At 49.9% G+C, this 12,755-nt stretch overlaps 1 protein-coding gene across 1 annotated transcript in view; it reads right to left on the bottom strand.

Annotated features, from left to right (window-relative positions):
* Nucleotides 1-12,500, bottom strand: part of LOC121532358 (serine protease HTRA3-like) — a 19,009-nt gene extending 6,509 nt beyond the window's left edge. The window contains exons 1-3 of the mRNA XM_041838299.2: nucleotides 12,041-12,500; nucleotides 8,222-8,327; nucleotides 7,172-7,394 (exon numbers count right to left, since the gene is read on the bottom strand). Coding sequence (XP_041694233.1) covers nucleotides 7,172-7,394; nucleotides 8,222-8,327; nucleotides 12,041-12,500 — 789 coding nt within the window. The remainder of the gene's footprint in view (nucleotides 1-7,171; nucleotides 7,395-8,221; nucleotides 8,328-12,040) is intronic.
* Nucleotides 12,501-12,755: the final 255 nt, after the last annotated feature.

Genomic DNA, 12,755 nt, shown 5'->3' on the forward strand with positions numbered 1-12,755 from the left:
GTTGTTTATTGTTTACAAACAAATGAGTGAATGTGCTAGAAAGCTAAACAGCTAGCTAGCTAGCTAGTTGACTGCTGTGGCCACCACCACCACCACACACCCATCGTTACTATGACAACTAGCGTAGCCATGTCAGCAAATGACCGCTGTCTGAACACACACGAATCCGATTTGGTCACTTGTAACTTGCTGTTTGAACAGTCAGTATTCCAAAATGGATTTGAAAAACCAAACTGCAGTGTGAAGGCTGTGATGCCACGAGAGGCTACACAGCTTCCAGCGGGATTGCCCAAGTAGTGCAGGGAGACCAGGTTCAACCAAAACAAGGATTTTATTAACCGTCTTCGGCAACTAACGAAATTATAACACAATTCTCTTCTTCCCGAGCCCACCCTCCAGACCGTGTCTCTTCCCTTCCAAACAACTCCAGCCCATCAGCCCCTGATTGGTTTCAGCTGCGTGGGAAGATTGGCCACAGAGGGTTGGAGTTCCCGACCATACCAGCAGATGGAGCCATAGCTGTCTGGGTTTGCAGCCACCTCAGGGGGATGTAACGTCCCTCCAGGACACAGCCTCTCGTGACATCACACATCCCCCTCCTCGGGACCGACGTCCTCGTCGGGGTAAAGGCAGTGAAGAAGGCATCACGCCGGGAGAGGGCGTCCGCATTTCCGTGGTGCTTGCCAGCCCTGTGGACAACCGAAAAGTTAAACGGTTGCAAGCTCAAAAACCATCTGGTTACTCTACTGTTTGATTCCTTGTTCTTGGCCATCCACTGCAGAGGGGCGTGATCAGATACCACCATGAAACGTCGGCCCAGGAGATAGAACCGAAGGGACTCCAGGGCCCAGACTACAGCCAGACATTCCTTCTCCACCGTTGAATAGTTCTTCTCTCTTGGAAGTAACTTCCTGCTTAGGTAGAGAATGGGATGTTCTTCCCCGTCATGTGCCTGGGTGAGGACAGCACCCAGACCCACCTCCGAAGCATCCGCTTGGACCATGAATTCCTTCTTGAAGTCTGGTGCCACCAGGATCGGACTGGAGCAGAGTGCTCGCTTCAGGTTGCGGGAAAGCCGCCTCCGCCGCAGGGTTCCACTTCACCATTCGTGAGTGGCGTTTGGTCGTCAGCTCCGTCAATGGTGCCGCTATGGTAGCAAAATCTGCAATAAAGCGTCTATAGTAGCCAGCGAGGCCCAAAAATGACCTTACTTGCTTCTTGTTGATGGGCTGCGGCCAGTCCTGTATGGCCCGCAGTTTGGCTTCCTGTGGTTTGACCAACCCCGCCCAATGGTGTACCCCAGGTAGTTTGTCTCACTGAAGGCCACCTTGCACTTCTTCGGGTTTGCCGTGAGCCCTGCTTCCCTGAGCGAATCCAGCACCGCTTGTACCCGGGGTAGGTGGCTGGCCCAATCCTGACTTTGTATAACCACATCATCCAAATAAGCCGCTGCGCACTCTTGTGGGGCGCAAGGACTCGATCCATCAGGCGTTGGAACGTGGCAGGTGCCCCGTGGAGACCAAACGGAAGTCGGGTATACTGGTAGAGCCCCTCCGGGGTGGCAAAGGCTGTCTTCTCCTTAGACGCTCGGGGTCAAGGGCACCTGCCAGTAGCCTTTTGTGAGATCAAGAGTGGTTATGAAACGAGCATGCCCCAAGGAGTCTATTAAATCATCGACACGAGGCATTGGGTATGCATCAAATTCAGACACTTCATTCAACTTTCGATAGTCATTACAAAATCGTACTGAACCGTCTGGCTTGGGGAACTAGTACTATGGGACTTGCCCAGGCACTGTGGGACTCTTCGATTACTCCCAACTCCCGCATCTTCCTTACCTCCTTCTGTATAACCACTTTACGAGCCTCTGGCACGCGGTACGGGCGCTGGTTTACCGTTCGGCCAGGCATGGTGCGGATCTCATGTTGGACCACCTCTGTGTGACCGGGAAGGGAGGAGAAGACATCCTGGTTCTGCTCCACGAGTTCCAGGGCCATCTGTCGTTGATGTGGGGACAGATTTGGACCCAGCTGAACCTCTTCTCGCGCCGGTTCCTGGGTCTCTGTGGGGGGTAGAGAGCTAAACAGCGCCTCTCTGGCGTGCCACTTCTTTAAAAGGTTAACATGATAAATCTGCTCAGTTTTCCTCTTATCTGGTTGCCTCACCTTGTAGTTTACTTCTCCCATGCGTTCAATGACCTCATATGGTCCTTGCCAGGTTGCCAGGAATTTGCACTCAACGGTTGGCACCAGGACCAGCACTCTGTCCCCCGGCTTAAACTCCCTGGGCTGAGCAGATCTGTTGTAGGAGGCTTGCTGTTGCCGCTGACTGGCCTCCATGTGTTCCCGCATCATGGGATAGATGGCCTTCATTCTCTCCCTCATAGCCCCTACATGGTCGATCAGTGTCCGCTGTTGGCATGGCTGCTCCTCCCAGGCCTCCTTGGCGATGTCGAGCAGTCCTCTGGGTCTGTAGGAAAGCAAGAGCTCAAAGGGTGAAAAACCAGTAGAAGACTGAGGTACCTCTCTCACCGCAAACAATATGTATGGTAACAGCTGATCCCAGTTGCGCCCATCTTCCCCTACCGCTTTCCGCAGCATGGATTTTAGTGTTTTGTTAAAACGTTCGACTAGGCCATCTGTCTGGGGTGGTAGACCGAGGTTCTCAGCTGTTTGATTTTCAGTAAAGCACAGAGTTCTTTCATCACCCTGGACATGAATGGAGTCCCTTGGTCCGTCAATATCTCTTTGGGATTCCCAGACTAGTTGAGAGACGGAACAGCTCCTTGGCGATTTGTCTGGATGTAGCCTTCCTCAGCGGAATGGCCTCCGGGTACCGGGACGCATAGTCCAGAATGACCAGAATGTATTGATGTCCCCTGGCACTTTTCGGTAAGGGCCCGACTATGTCTAATCCAATCCTCTCAAAAGGAGTTTCGATAATGGGCAAGGGAATGAGCGGGTTTCTATATGTGGGCTTTGGCGCAACCTGCTGACACTCAGGGCAACTACGGCAGTAGTTCTCTATCTCTTTGTGTACTCCTGGCCAAAAGAAACGTTGCATGATTCTTTCCTTAGTCTTCTCTACCCCCAAGTGGGCCCCTAGCGGGTGTGTGTGGGCTAGGTTGAGTACTGTGGCCCGATAGGGCTGTGGCACGAGGAGCTGTTCATGCACTTCCTCATTTTTCTTGACTATCTGATATACTAACCCCCGGTTTACTGCGAAATGGGGTAAGTAGGGGTTGTCTTATCACCTAACACTACACCTTCTAATACCTGCACATTTCTCAAGGCATTTGCAAGAGTAGGATCTTGTAATTGAGCCGTACCATACTGGCCTGTGAGAGGGGGAAGCTCTTGGGTGCCTGGGACGTCTTCTTCACTGGAGAACGGAGCACTTTCCTGGGCTGCGTTCTCTTCTCCCGTATCCGGACCAGTCTCGGTGTCGGTCTGGGCACCTGCCATCCCTATCAGAGCCCGGGCGGGAGTGAGTAACTCGGAGGATTGCACCGGAGCCTTCCCAGGATGAGTCTTGCCTCTCCGTTTCCGAGGTACTCGGGTTATCCTCTCCTGAGACTCTCTCCAGAGTGGGTAAAAGGCTGGGCAGTCTCGTCCAATTAGGACAGGGACGGGGAGGGAATCAACCACCCCCGCCGTCGTGTGTATGGTTCCCCGTGTGCTGGTCATTGTAAGTTCAGTAATGGGGTATTCTCTGGTGTCCCCATGGACACAGGAAACTGGGAGGACTTTCCCCGGGGTCAGACACGTTGGGCCCACCAAATCCTTACGCACCAGGGTGGCCCGGCTACCAGAATCCAGTAAGGCCTCCACATCATGGTGATTCACAGTTACCGGGCAGGTGGGGGGGGTCGATCTGGGCCGCCATCTACGACTCCCAAGAGCGAGGCAACACGGTGTGTGGGTGCTGAGCTGGAGGACTCCGCAGTGGGCATAGGTTCATCGGCTGGTTTCCCACACTGCCAGGAGATATGTCCCATCTCCCCCACACCGGTAACACTGTCGAGTTTCCCCCTCCTGGTGTACTCTTCTTGGACCCGCCTGGTTTCTGGCTCCCCCTGGAGCCGGGATAAGTCCTGACGTGGCTGGGTTCGAGACCTTGGGGTCCTTTGGACGGGTCCTTCCCATTTGTGGTGGGGCCGCACTCCTGGGGTCTTTTCGGGAAGCATTCAGCATCTCCGCTGTGGCCTGGTACTTTTCCACAGCTTCCACGGTCAGATCAGCCGTGGTCAAGGCCTGTTGACTGATGACCCGTTTTGCCTCATAAGGCAGGGCGCGTAGGTAACGATCCACCACAACGGCCTCCACCACCGCCGCTGCTGTATTCCTCTGCGGATCCAGCCATTTCCTTGCGATTCGGACAAGTTCATGCATCTGCGCCCGAGGAGGTTGGTCTGGTAGGAAGGTCCAGCTGTGAAAGCGCTGGGCCATACCAAACTTTGTGAGTCCATATCTGCTGAGGATCTCAGACTTCAGGGCATCATAGTCAGTAACCTGGTCAGGGCCCAGGTCCCGGACAGCATTCAGCGCTTCCCCGGTTAGAAAGGGGGGCTAACAGACCAACCCACTGTTGCTTGGGCCAGGCTTCCCTAGTGGCCGTGGCCTCAAATGCATGCAGGTATGCCTCAATGTCATCGGTAGCTCCCATCTTAGATATAAAGTCACTTGCCTTTATTGGGCGGGTATTTTGGACCACCCTCTGTCTCTGCAACTGCAATTCCTCTGCCTTCAGAAGGTTGGCTTTCTTTTGCTCCTCCAAGAGAGCCACGTTTGCTTGCATCTGGGCTTGCTGGCCAGCAACAAGGGCTTTCAATATGTCCTCCATTTCAGTCGGGCGGGGAGCCTACGGCCAACTTGGAAAACTGGGTGATCAAACCTTCGGTATCCTCCTCTGACATGCACTATTAACGCTTGAGCGTGCCCGTATTCTCCACCATCTGTGATGCCACGAGAGGCTACACAGCTTCCAGCGGGATTGCCCAAGTAGTGCAGGGAGACCAGGTTCAACCAAAACAAGGATTTTATTAACCGTCTTCGGCAACTAACGAAATTATAACACAATTCTCTTCTTCCCCGAGCCCACCCTCCAGACCGTGTCTCTTCCCTTCCAAACAACTCCAGCCCATCAGCCCCTGATTGGTTTCAGCTGCGTGGGAAGATTGGCCACAGAGGGTTGGAGTTCCCGACCATACCAGCAGATGGAGCCATAGCTGTCTGGGTTTGCAGCCACCTCAGGGGGATGTAACGTCCCTCCAGGACACAGCCTCTCGTGACATCACAAGGCTTAGAGTCATTGGGACACTGAGTTGGAGCAGGGAAACCAAACTGCAGTGTGAAGGCTTAGAGTCATTGGGACACTGAGTTGGAGCAGGGAAACCAAACTGCAGTGTGAAGGCTTAGAGTCATGGGGACACTGAGTTGGAGCAGGGAAACCAAACTGCAGTGTGAAGGCTTAGAGTCATTGGGACACTGAGTTGGAGCAGGGAAACCAAACTGCAGTGTGAAGGCTTAGAGTCATTGGGACACTGAGTTGGAGCAGGGAAACCAAACTGCAGTGTGAAGGCTTAGAGTCATTGGGACACTGAGTTGGAGCAGGGAAACCAAACTGCAGTGTGAAGGCTTAGAGTCACTGGGACACTGAGTTGGAGCAGGGAAACCAAACTGCAGTGTGAAGGCTTAGAGTCATTGGGACACTGGGTTGGAGCAGGAAACCAAACTGCAGTGTGAAGGCTTAGAGTCATTGGGACACTGAGTTGGAGCAGGGAAACCAAACTGCAGTGTGAAGGCTTGGAGTCATTGGGACACTGAGTTGGAGCAGGGAAACCAAACTGCAGTGTGAAGGCTTAGAGTCATTGGGGACACTGAGTTGGAGCAGGGAAACCAAACTGCAGTGTGAAGGCTTAGAGTCATTGGGACACTGAGTTGGAGCAGGGAAACCAAACTGCAGTGTGAAGGCTTAGAGTCACTGGGACACTGAGTTGGAGCAGGGAAACCAAACTGCAGTGTGAAGGCTTAGAGTCATTGGGACACTGAGTTGGAGCAGGGAAACCAAACTGCAGTGTGAAGGCTTAGAGTCACTGGGACACTGAGTTGGAGCAGGGAAACCAAACTGCAGTGTGAAGGCTTAGAGTCATTGGGACACTGAGTTGGAGCAGGGAAACCAAACTGCAGTGTGAAGGCTTAGAGTCATTGGGACACTGAGTTGGAGCAGGGAAACCAAACTGCAGTGTGAAGGCTTAGAATCACTGGGACACTGAGTTGGAGCAGGGAAACCAAACTGCAGTGTGAAGGCTTAGAGTCATGGGGACACTGAGTTGGAGCAGGGAAACCAAACTGCAGTGTGAAGGCTTAGAGTCATGGGGACACTGAGTTGGAGCAGGGAAACCAAACTGCAGTGTGAAGGCTTACAGTCACTGGGACACTGAGTTGGAGCAGGGAAACCAAACTGCAGTGTGAAGGCTTAGAGTCATTGGGACACTGAGTTGGAGCAGGGAAACCAAACTGCAGTGTGAAGGCTTAGAGTCATTGGGACACTGAGTTGGAGCAGGGAAACCAAACTGCAGTGTGAAGGCTTAGAGTCATTGGGACACTGAGTTGGAGCAGGGAAACCAAACTGCTGTGTGAAGGCTTAGAGTCATTGGGACACTGAGTTGGAGCAGGGAAACCAAACTGCAGTGTGAAGGCTTAGAGTCTCACTCTCTCTCTCTCTCTCTCTCTCTCTCTCTCTCTCTCTCTCTCTCTCTCTCTCTCTCTCTCTCTCTCTCTCTCTCTCTCTCTCTCTCTCTCTCTCTCTCTCTCTCTCTCTCTCTCTCTCTCTCAGCTCTCTCTCTCTCTCTCTCTCTCTCTCTCTCTCTCTCTCTCTCTCTCTCTCTCTCTCTCTCTCTCTCTCTCTTCTCCTCTCTCTCTTCTCTCTCTCTCTCTCTCTCTCTCTCTCACGCTCCCATCTCCCTCTCTCTCCCTTTATCTCACCCCTCTCACCCTCTCTTTTACCCTCTCTCTCACTTTATCTCACCCTCTCTCTCACCCCTCTCTCTCTCTCTCTCTCTCTCTCTCTCTCTCTCTCTCACCCTCTCTCACCCTCTCTCCCTTTATCTCAGCCTCTCTCTCTCTCTCTATCTGGCCATCTAACCTGTTAAATGAAGGCTAAAGGTTACCTGAGAGTTGACTTTGATGGTGGCGATATCCGACTTCCTGTCGACGTCCCGGACCGTGGCCTCATACGCTCCCCCGTCATGGAGCTGCACGCGGAGCTGTGGTCGGCCCGTTACCGTGGCAGCAGCGCTTACCACGTGAGCGTTGGTTACGATGAGTCCGGAGTGGCTGATGATGAACCCAGAACCACTAGACAGAGGGATATGACGACCAAACAGAGGATGTCTGAGAGAGGAGAGAGAGAGAGACAGGAAAGGAGAGAGAGAGAGAGAAAGAGAGAGCGAGAGAGAGAGAGAGAGAGAGAGACAGGAAATGAGAGAGAGAGAGAGAGAGAGAGAGAGAGAGAGAGAGAGAGAGAGAGAGAGAGAGAGAGAGAGAGAGAGAGAGAGAGAGAGAGAGAGAGAGAGAGAGAGAGAGAGAGAGAGAGAGAGAGAGAGAGAGAGAGAGAGAGAGAGAGAGAGAGAGAGAGAGAGCGAGAGCGAGAGAGAGAGAGAGAGAGAGAGAGAGCGAGAGAGAGAGTGAGAGGAAAGGAGAGCGAGAGTGAGAGAGAGAGAGACAGGAAAGGAGAGAGAGAGAGAGAGAAGAATAATTTATATTCAGGATGTGTTCAGTTCACACTCTTAGAAAAAAAGGTGCTATCTAGAACCTAAAATGGTTATTCGGCTGTTCCCACAGGAGAACCGTGTGTACGTGTGTGTGTGTTCCAGGCAGAACCCTTTTGGGTTCCACAGAGGGCTCTACCTGGAACCAAAAAGTGTTCTACCTGGAACCAAAAAGTGTTCTACCTGGAACAAAAAAGGGTTCTACCTGGAACCAAAAAGGGTTCTACCTGGAACCAAAAAGGGTTCTCCTATGTGGACAGCCGAAGAACCTTTTTGGAACAATTTTTTCTAAGAGTGCGCACACACACACACACACACACACACACACACATAGACACACACACAGACACACAGACACACAGACACATAGACACATAGACACACACACACACACACACACACACACACACACACACACACACACACACACACACAGACACAGACAGTGACCTGAGGAATAGCTCTATGTGAACCACAGCAGGAGCGATCTTTTCCACCACGTCAGCTATGAAGTTGAACTTGTATCTGGGGCTGTTGGGATGGACAGGAGTAGGACCTATACTGGCAACAAGAACCCATCATGTCAACACAGAAACACTACCACTACTCTCTACAACACTCAGTCACACTCACAACTAGCAGAATATTGCACTTAGATTGTTTGAAATGGAATTGTTTGAGTATGTTGTAGAATGTTTGAATTAGAGTGTTTAAAAATTGAATGCTAGAGTTAAGATTTAGAATGGTGGGATCGGAACGGAGGATGAGGGGAAGGACTGAGGAGGAGGAGGAGAGAAGAGGAGGAGAGAAGAGGAGCAGGAGGAGGAGGAGGAAGAGGAGGAGGAGGAGGAGAGAGGAGGAGGAGGAGGGAGGAGGAGAGAAGAGGAGGAGGAGAGAAGAGGAAAAGGAGAGAGTGAATGTTGTAGTTGTTGTTGTTGTTGTTGTAACTGCATTCAAAGGAAAAGAGTCAAAGGTGATTCACTGCCATGCTATTTCTCCCCTAACAGAAACCACAGCAGAACCGTTAGAACCCATAATTCATAGCCCTACTCATTAGAACTGGACTTCTACATTCCATTACACATATGGAACACAATATTCCCACATGCTCAGATAAGTCATCTCAAATTAAGTTTCTAGAAAAAGCAATCTCATAAGCAAGTAGCATACAACTTCAGAAATCCGATGTTGAACATTCAAACTCAGCTCTGATAATGACTGTAAGCCTATGATAGGTTAATAAAGGCTGAGCAACTACAGCCAGACAGACACCATTGGAGAAACAGACTATATGGGAAGATTGGGTTTTTAAAACAATAAGCCAAATTAGCCTACAGTGTATTCGGAAAGTATTCAGACCCGTTGACTTTTTTCCACATTTTGTTACGTCACAGCCTTCTTCTAAAATTGATTAAATCATTTTTTGTCCTCATCAATCTACACACAATACCCCATAATGACAAAGCGAAAACAGGTTTTTAAACATTTTTGAAAATGTATTTAAAAAACCCCAGAAATACCTTATTTAGATATGTATTCAGACCCTTTGCCATGAGACTTGAAATTGAGCTCAGGTGCATCCTGTTTCCAAAAATCAAGCCATGAGGTCGAAGGAATTGTCCGTAGAGCTCTGAGACAGGATTGTGTCGAGACACAGATCTGGGGAAGGGTACCAAAAAAACGTTCTGCAGCATTGAAGGTCCCCAAGAACACGGTGGCCTCCATCATTCTTAAATGGAAGAAGTTTGGAACCACCAAGACTCTTCCTAGAGCTGGCCGCCTGGCCAAACTGAGCAATCGGGGGAGAAGGGCCTTGGTCAGGGAGGTGACCAAGAACCAGATGGTCACTCTGACAGAGCTCCAGAGTTCCTCTGTGGAGATGGGAGAACCTTCCAGAAGTACAACCATCTCTGCAGCACTCCACCAATCAGGCCTTTATGGTAGAGTGGCCAGACGGAAGCCACTCCTCAGTAAAAGGCACATGACAGCCCGCTTTGAATTTGCCAAAAGGCACCTAAAGGACTCTCAGACCATGAGAAACAAGATTCTCTGGTCTGATGAAACCAAGATTGAACTCTTTGGCCTGAATGCCAAGCGTCACTCCTATTTGCCATATCTTCAATTTAAGCCTACTAGAAAGTGTGTGCCCTCAGGCCTGGAGGGAAGCTAAAGTTATTCCCTAGGGAACGTAAAGCCCCATTTACTGGCTCAAATAGCCGACCAATCAGCCTGTTACCAACCCTTTGTGAACTTTTGGAAAAAATGGTGTTCGACCAGATATAATGCTATTTTAGTGTAAACAAATTGACAACAGACTTTCAGCACGCTTATAGGGAAGGACATTCAACAAGGACATCACTTACACAAATTACTGATGATTGGCTGAGAAAAATTTATGATAAAAAGTTTGTCAGGGCTGTTTTGTTAGACTTCAGTGCAGCTTTTGACATTATCGATCATAGTCTGCTGCTGGAAAAACGTATGTGTTATGGCTTTACACCCCCTGCTATATTGTGGATAAAGAGTTACCTGTCTAACAGAACATAGGGGGTGTTCTTTAATGGAACCATCTCCAACAAAAATCCAGGTAGAATCAGGAATTTCCCAGGGCAGCTGTCTAGGCCCCTTACTTTTTCAATCTTTACTAACGACATGCCACTGGCTTTGAGTAAAGCCAGTGTGTCTATGTATGCGGATGACTCAACACTATACACGTCAGCTACCACAGCGACTGAAATGACTGCAACACTTAATAAAGATCTGCAGTTCGTTTCAGAATGGGTGGCAAGGAATAAGTTAGTCCTAAATATTTCAAAAACTAAAAGCATTGTATTTGGGGTAAATCATTCACTAAACCCTAAACCTCAACTAAATATTGTAATGAATAATGTGGTAATTGAGCAAGTTGAGGAGACTAAACTGCTTGGAGTAACCCTGGATTGTAAACTGTCATGGTCAAAACATATTGATACAACAGTAGCTAGGATGGGGAGAAGTATGTCCATAATAAAGGCAGGTCCTACAGGCCCTAGTTTTGTCGCACCTGGACTACTGTTCAGTCGTGTGGTCAGGTGCCACAAAGAGGGACTTAGGAAAATTGCAATTGGCTCAGAACAGGGCAGCACGGCTGGCCCTTGGATGTACACAGAGAGCTAACATTAATAATATGCATGTCAATCTCTCCTGGCTCAAAGTGAAGGAGAGATTGACTTCATCACTACTTGTACTACTTGTATTTGTGAGAGGTATTGACATGTTGAATGCACCGAGCTGTCTGTTTGAACTACTGGCACACAGCTCGGACACCCATGCATACCCCACAAGACATGCCACCAGAGGTCTCTTCACAGAAGCCTTGGCAGCAGCTAATGGGGATCCATAATAAATAGAAATATGTCTGGAGGAAACCAGGCACCGCTCATCACCTGGCCAATACCATCCCTACGGTGAAGCATGGTGGTGGCAGCATCATGCTGTGGGAATGTTTTTTAGTGGCAGGGACTGGGAGACTAGTCAGGATCGAGGGAAAGATGAATGGAGCAAAGTACAGAGAGATCTTTGATGAAAACCTGCTCCAGAGCGCTCAGGACCTCAGACTGGGGCGAAGGTTCACCTTCCAACAGGACAACGACCCTAAGCACACAGCCAAGACAACGCAGAAGTGGCTTCGGGACAAGTCTCTGAATGTCTTCAGTGGCCCAGCCAGAGCCCGGACTTGAACCCGATCTAAAATCTCTGGAGAGACCTGAAAATAGCTGTGCAGCGATGCTCCCCATCCAACCTGATAGAGCTTGAGACGATCTGCAGAGAAGAATGGGAGAAACTCCACAAATACAGGTGTGCCAAGCTTGTAGCGTCATACCCAAGAAAACTCTAGGCTGTAATCGCTGCCAAAGGTGCTTCAACAAAGTGCTGAGTAAAGGGTCTGAATACTTATGTAAATGTAATATTTCAGTTTTTTATTTTTAATAAATTAGCAAACATTTATAAAAACCTGTTTTTGCTTTGTCATTATGGGGTATTGTGTGTAGAATTTTATCCATTTTAGAATAAGGCTGTAATGTCACAAAATGTGGAAAAGGTCAAGGGGTCTGAGTACTTTCAAATGCACTGTATATGCTAGCTCTGGCCCAGGGCTTTACATGTGGACAGGGCCTTCTTCAAATACAGCTTTGAGCTGCCATTGTACTCCTAAAATAAAACTCAACTCAAGCCGCACGTAACGCCCTGGATGAGAGCTAGGCTAATAGGCTAATGGCTAGCACTTACCTGCTGGACAGGGGCCCTTGTGTGCTTGGGTGATGTCCTCCCTTTCCTTCTGAAGAGCTTTCCGGCTGGCAGCCTTCATCCGACACACATTCCCGTACGTCTTTCCGTCGCTACCACACACCTTAAACCTCGTCTTACACTGACACAGCCGGCGCTTGGAGCTCCGCGTCCCCGACTGGCCCTTACCAGGACCGTTAGGGGACCTACACTCCAACCCGTCACCACACGGGAGGTCGTTCTTCCGGCCACAGGGTTCACCCTCGCCCCGGGAACACACCAGGCAACAGTTGCACCGGTCTGGGACGTACCCGCTGGGGCAGTTCGGACTAGGACACGCGCTCACGTCGCACGGGGAGGAACACTTTTTGGAGCGGGACTCAGCGCCGGCACCGGCACCTGCACCGGACCCGGTGAGCTGGTGCGCGAAAAATACAGTCGCCGCGAACAGGAACACCCGCATCCCGAGAATTCGGTAATTAAAAGAGGGGGAAGCAAAAAAGCCTGAAAGAAATATATAAATAAATAAAATAAATAAAAAGAGAGATTGTCTGTAAAAGCAGAGCTGGACTGGAGTTCAGGAGGAATACAGGTGGATAGTTACATAGTTGTCTCTTCAACAAGCGTGGTAAAGTCTCCTTTCGTGGTAAACAACTTTTATCAGTTGGATATTCTATTCCTCAGACTCCAGAAATGTATTCTATGCATTATAATCCCT

This window comes from Coregonus clupeaformis, chromosome 19 (assembly GCF_020615455.1).
Source record: "Coregonus clupeaformis isolate EN_2021a chromosome 19, ASM2061545v1, whole genome shotgun sequence".
Taxonomy (NCBI): domain Eukaryota; kingdom Metazoa; phylum Chordata; class Actinopteri; order Salmoniformes; family Salmonidae; genus Coregonus; species Coregonus clupeaformis.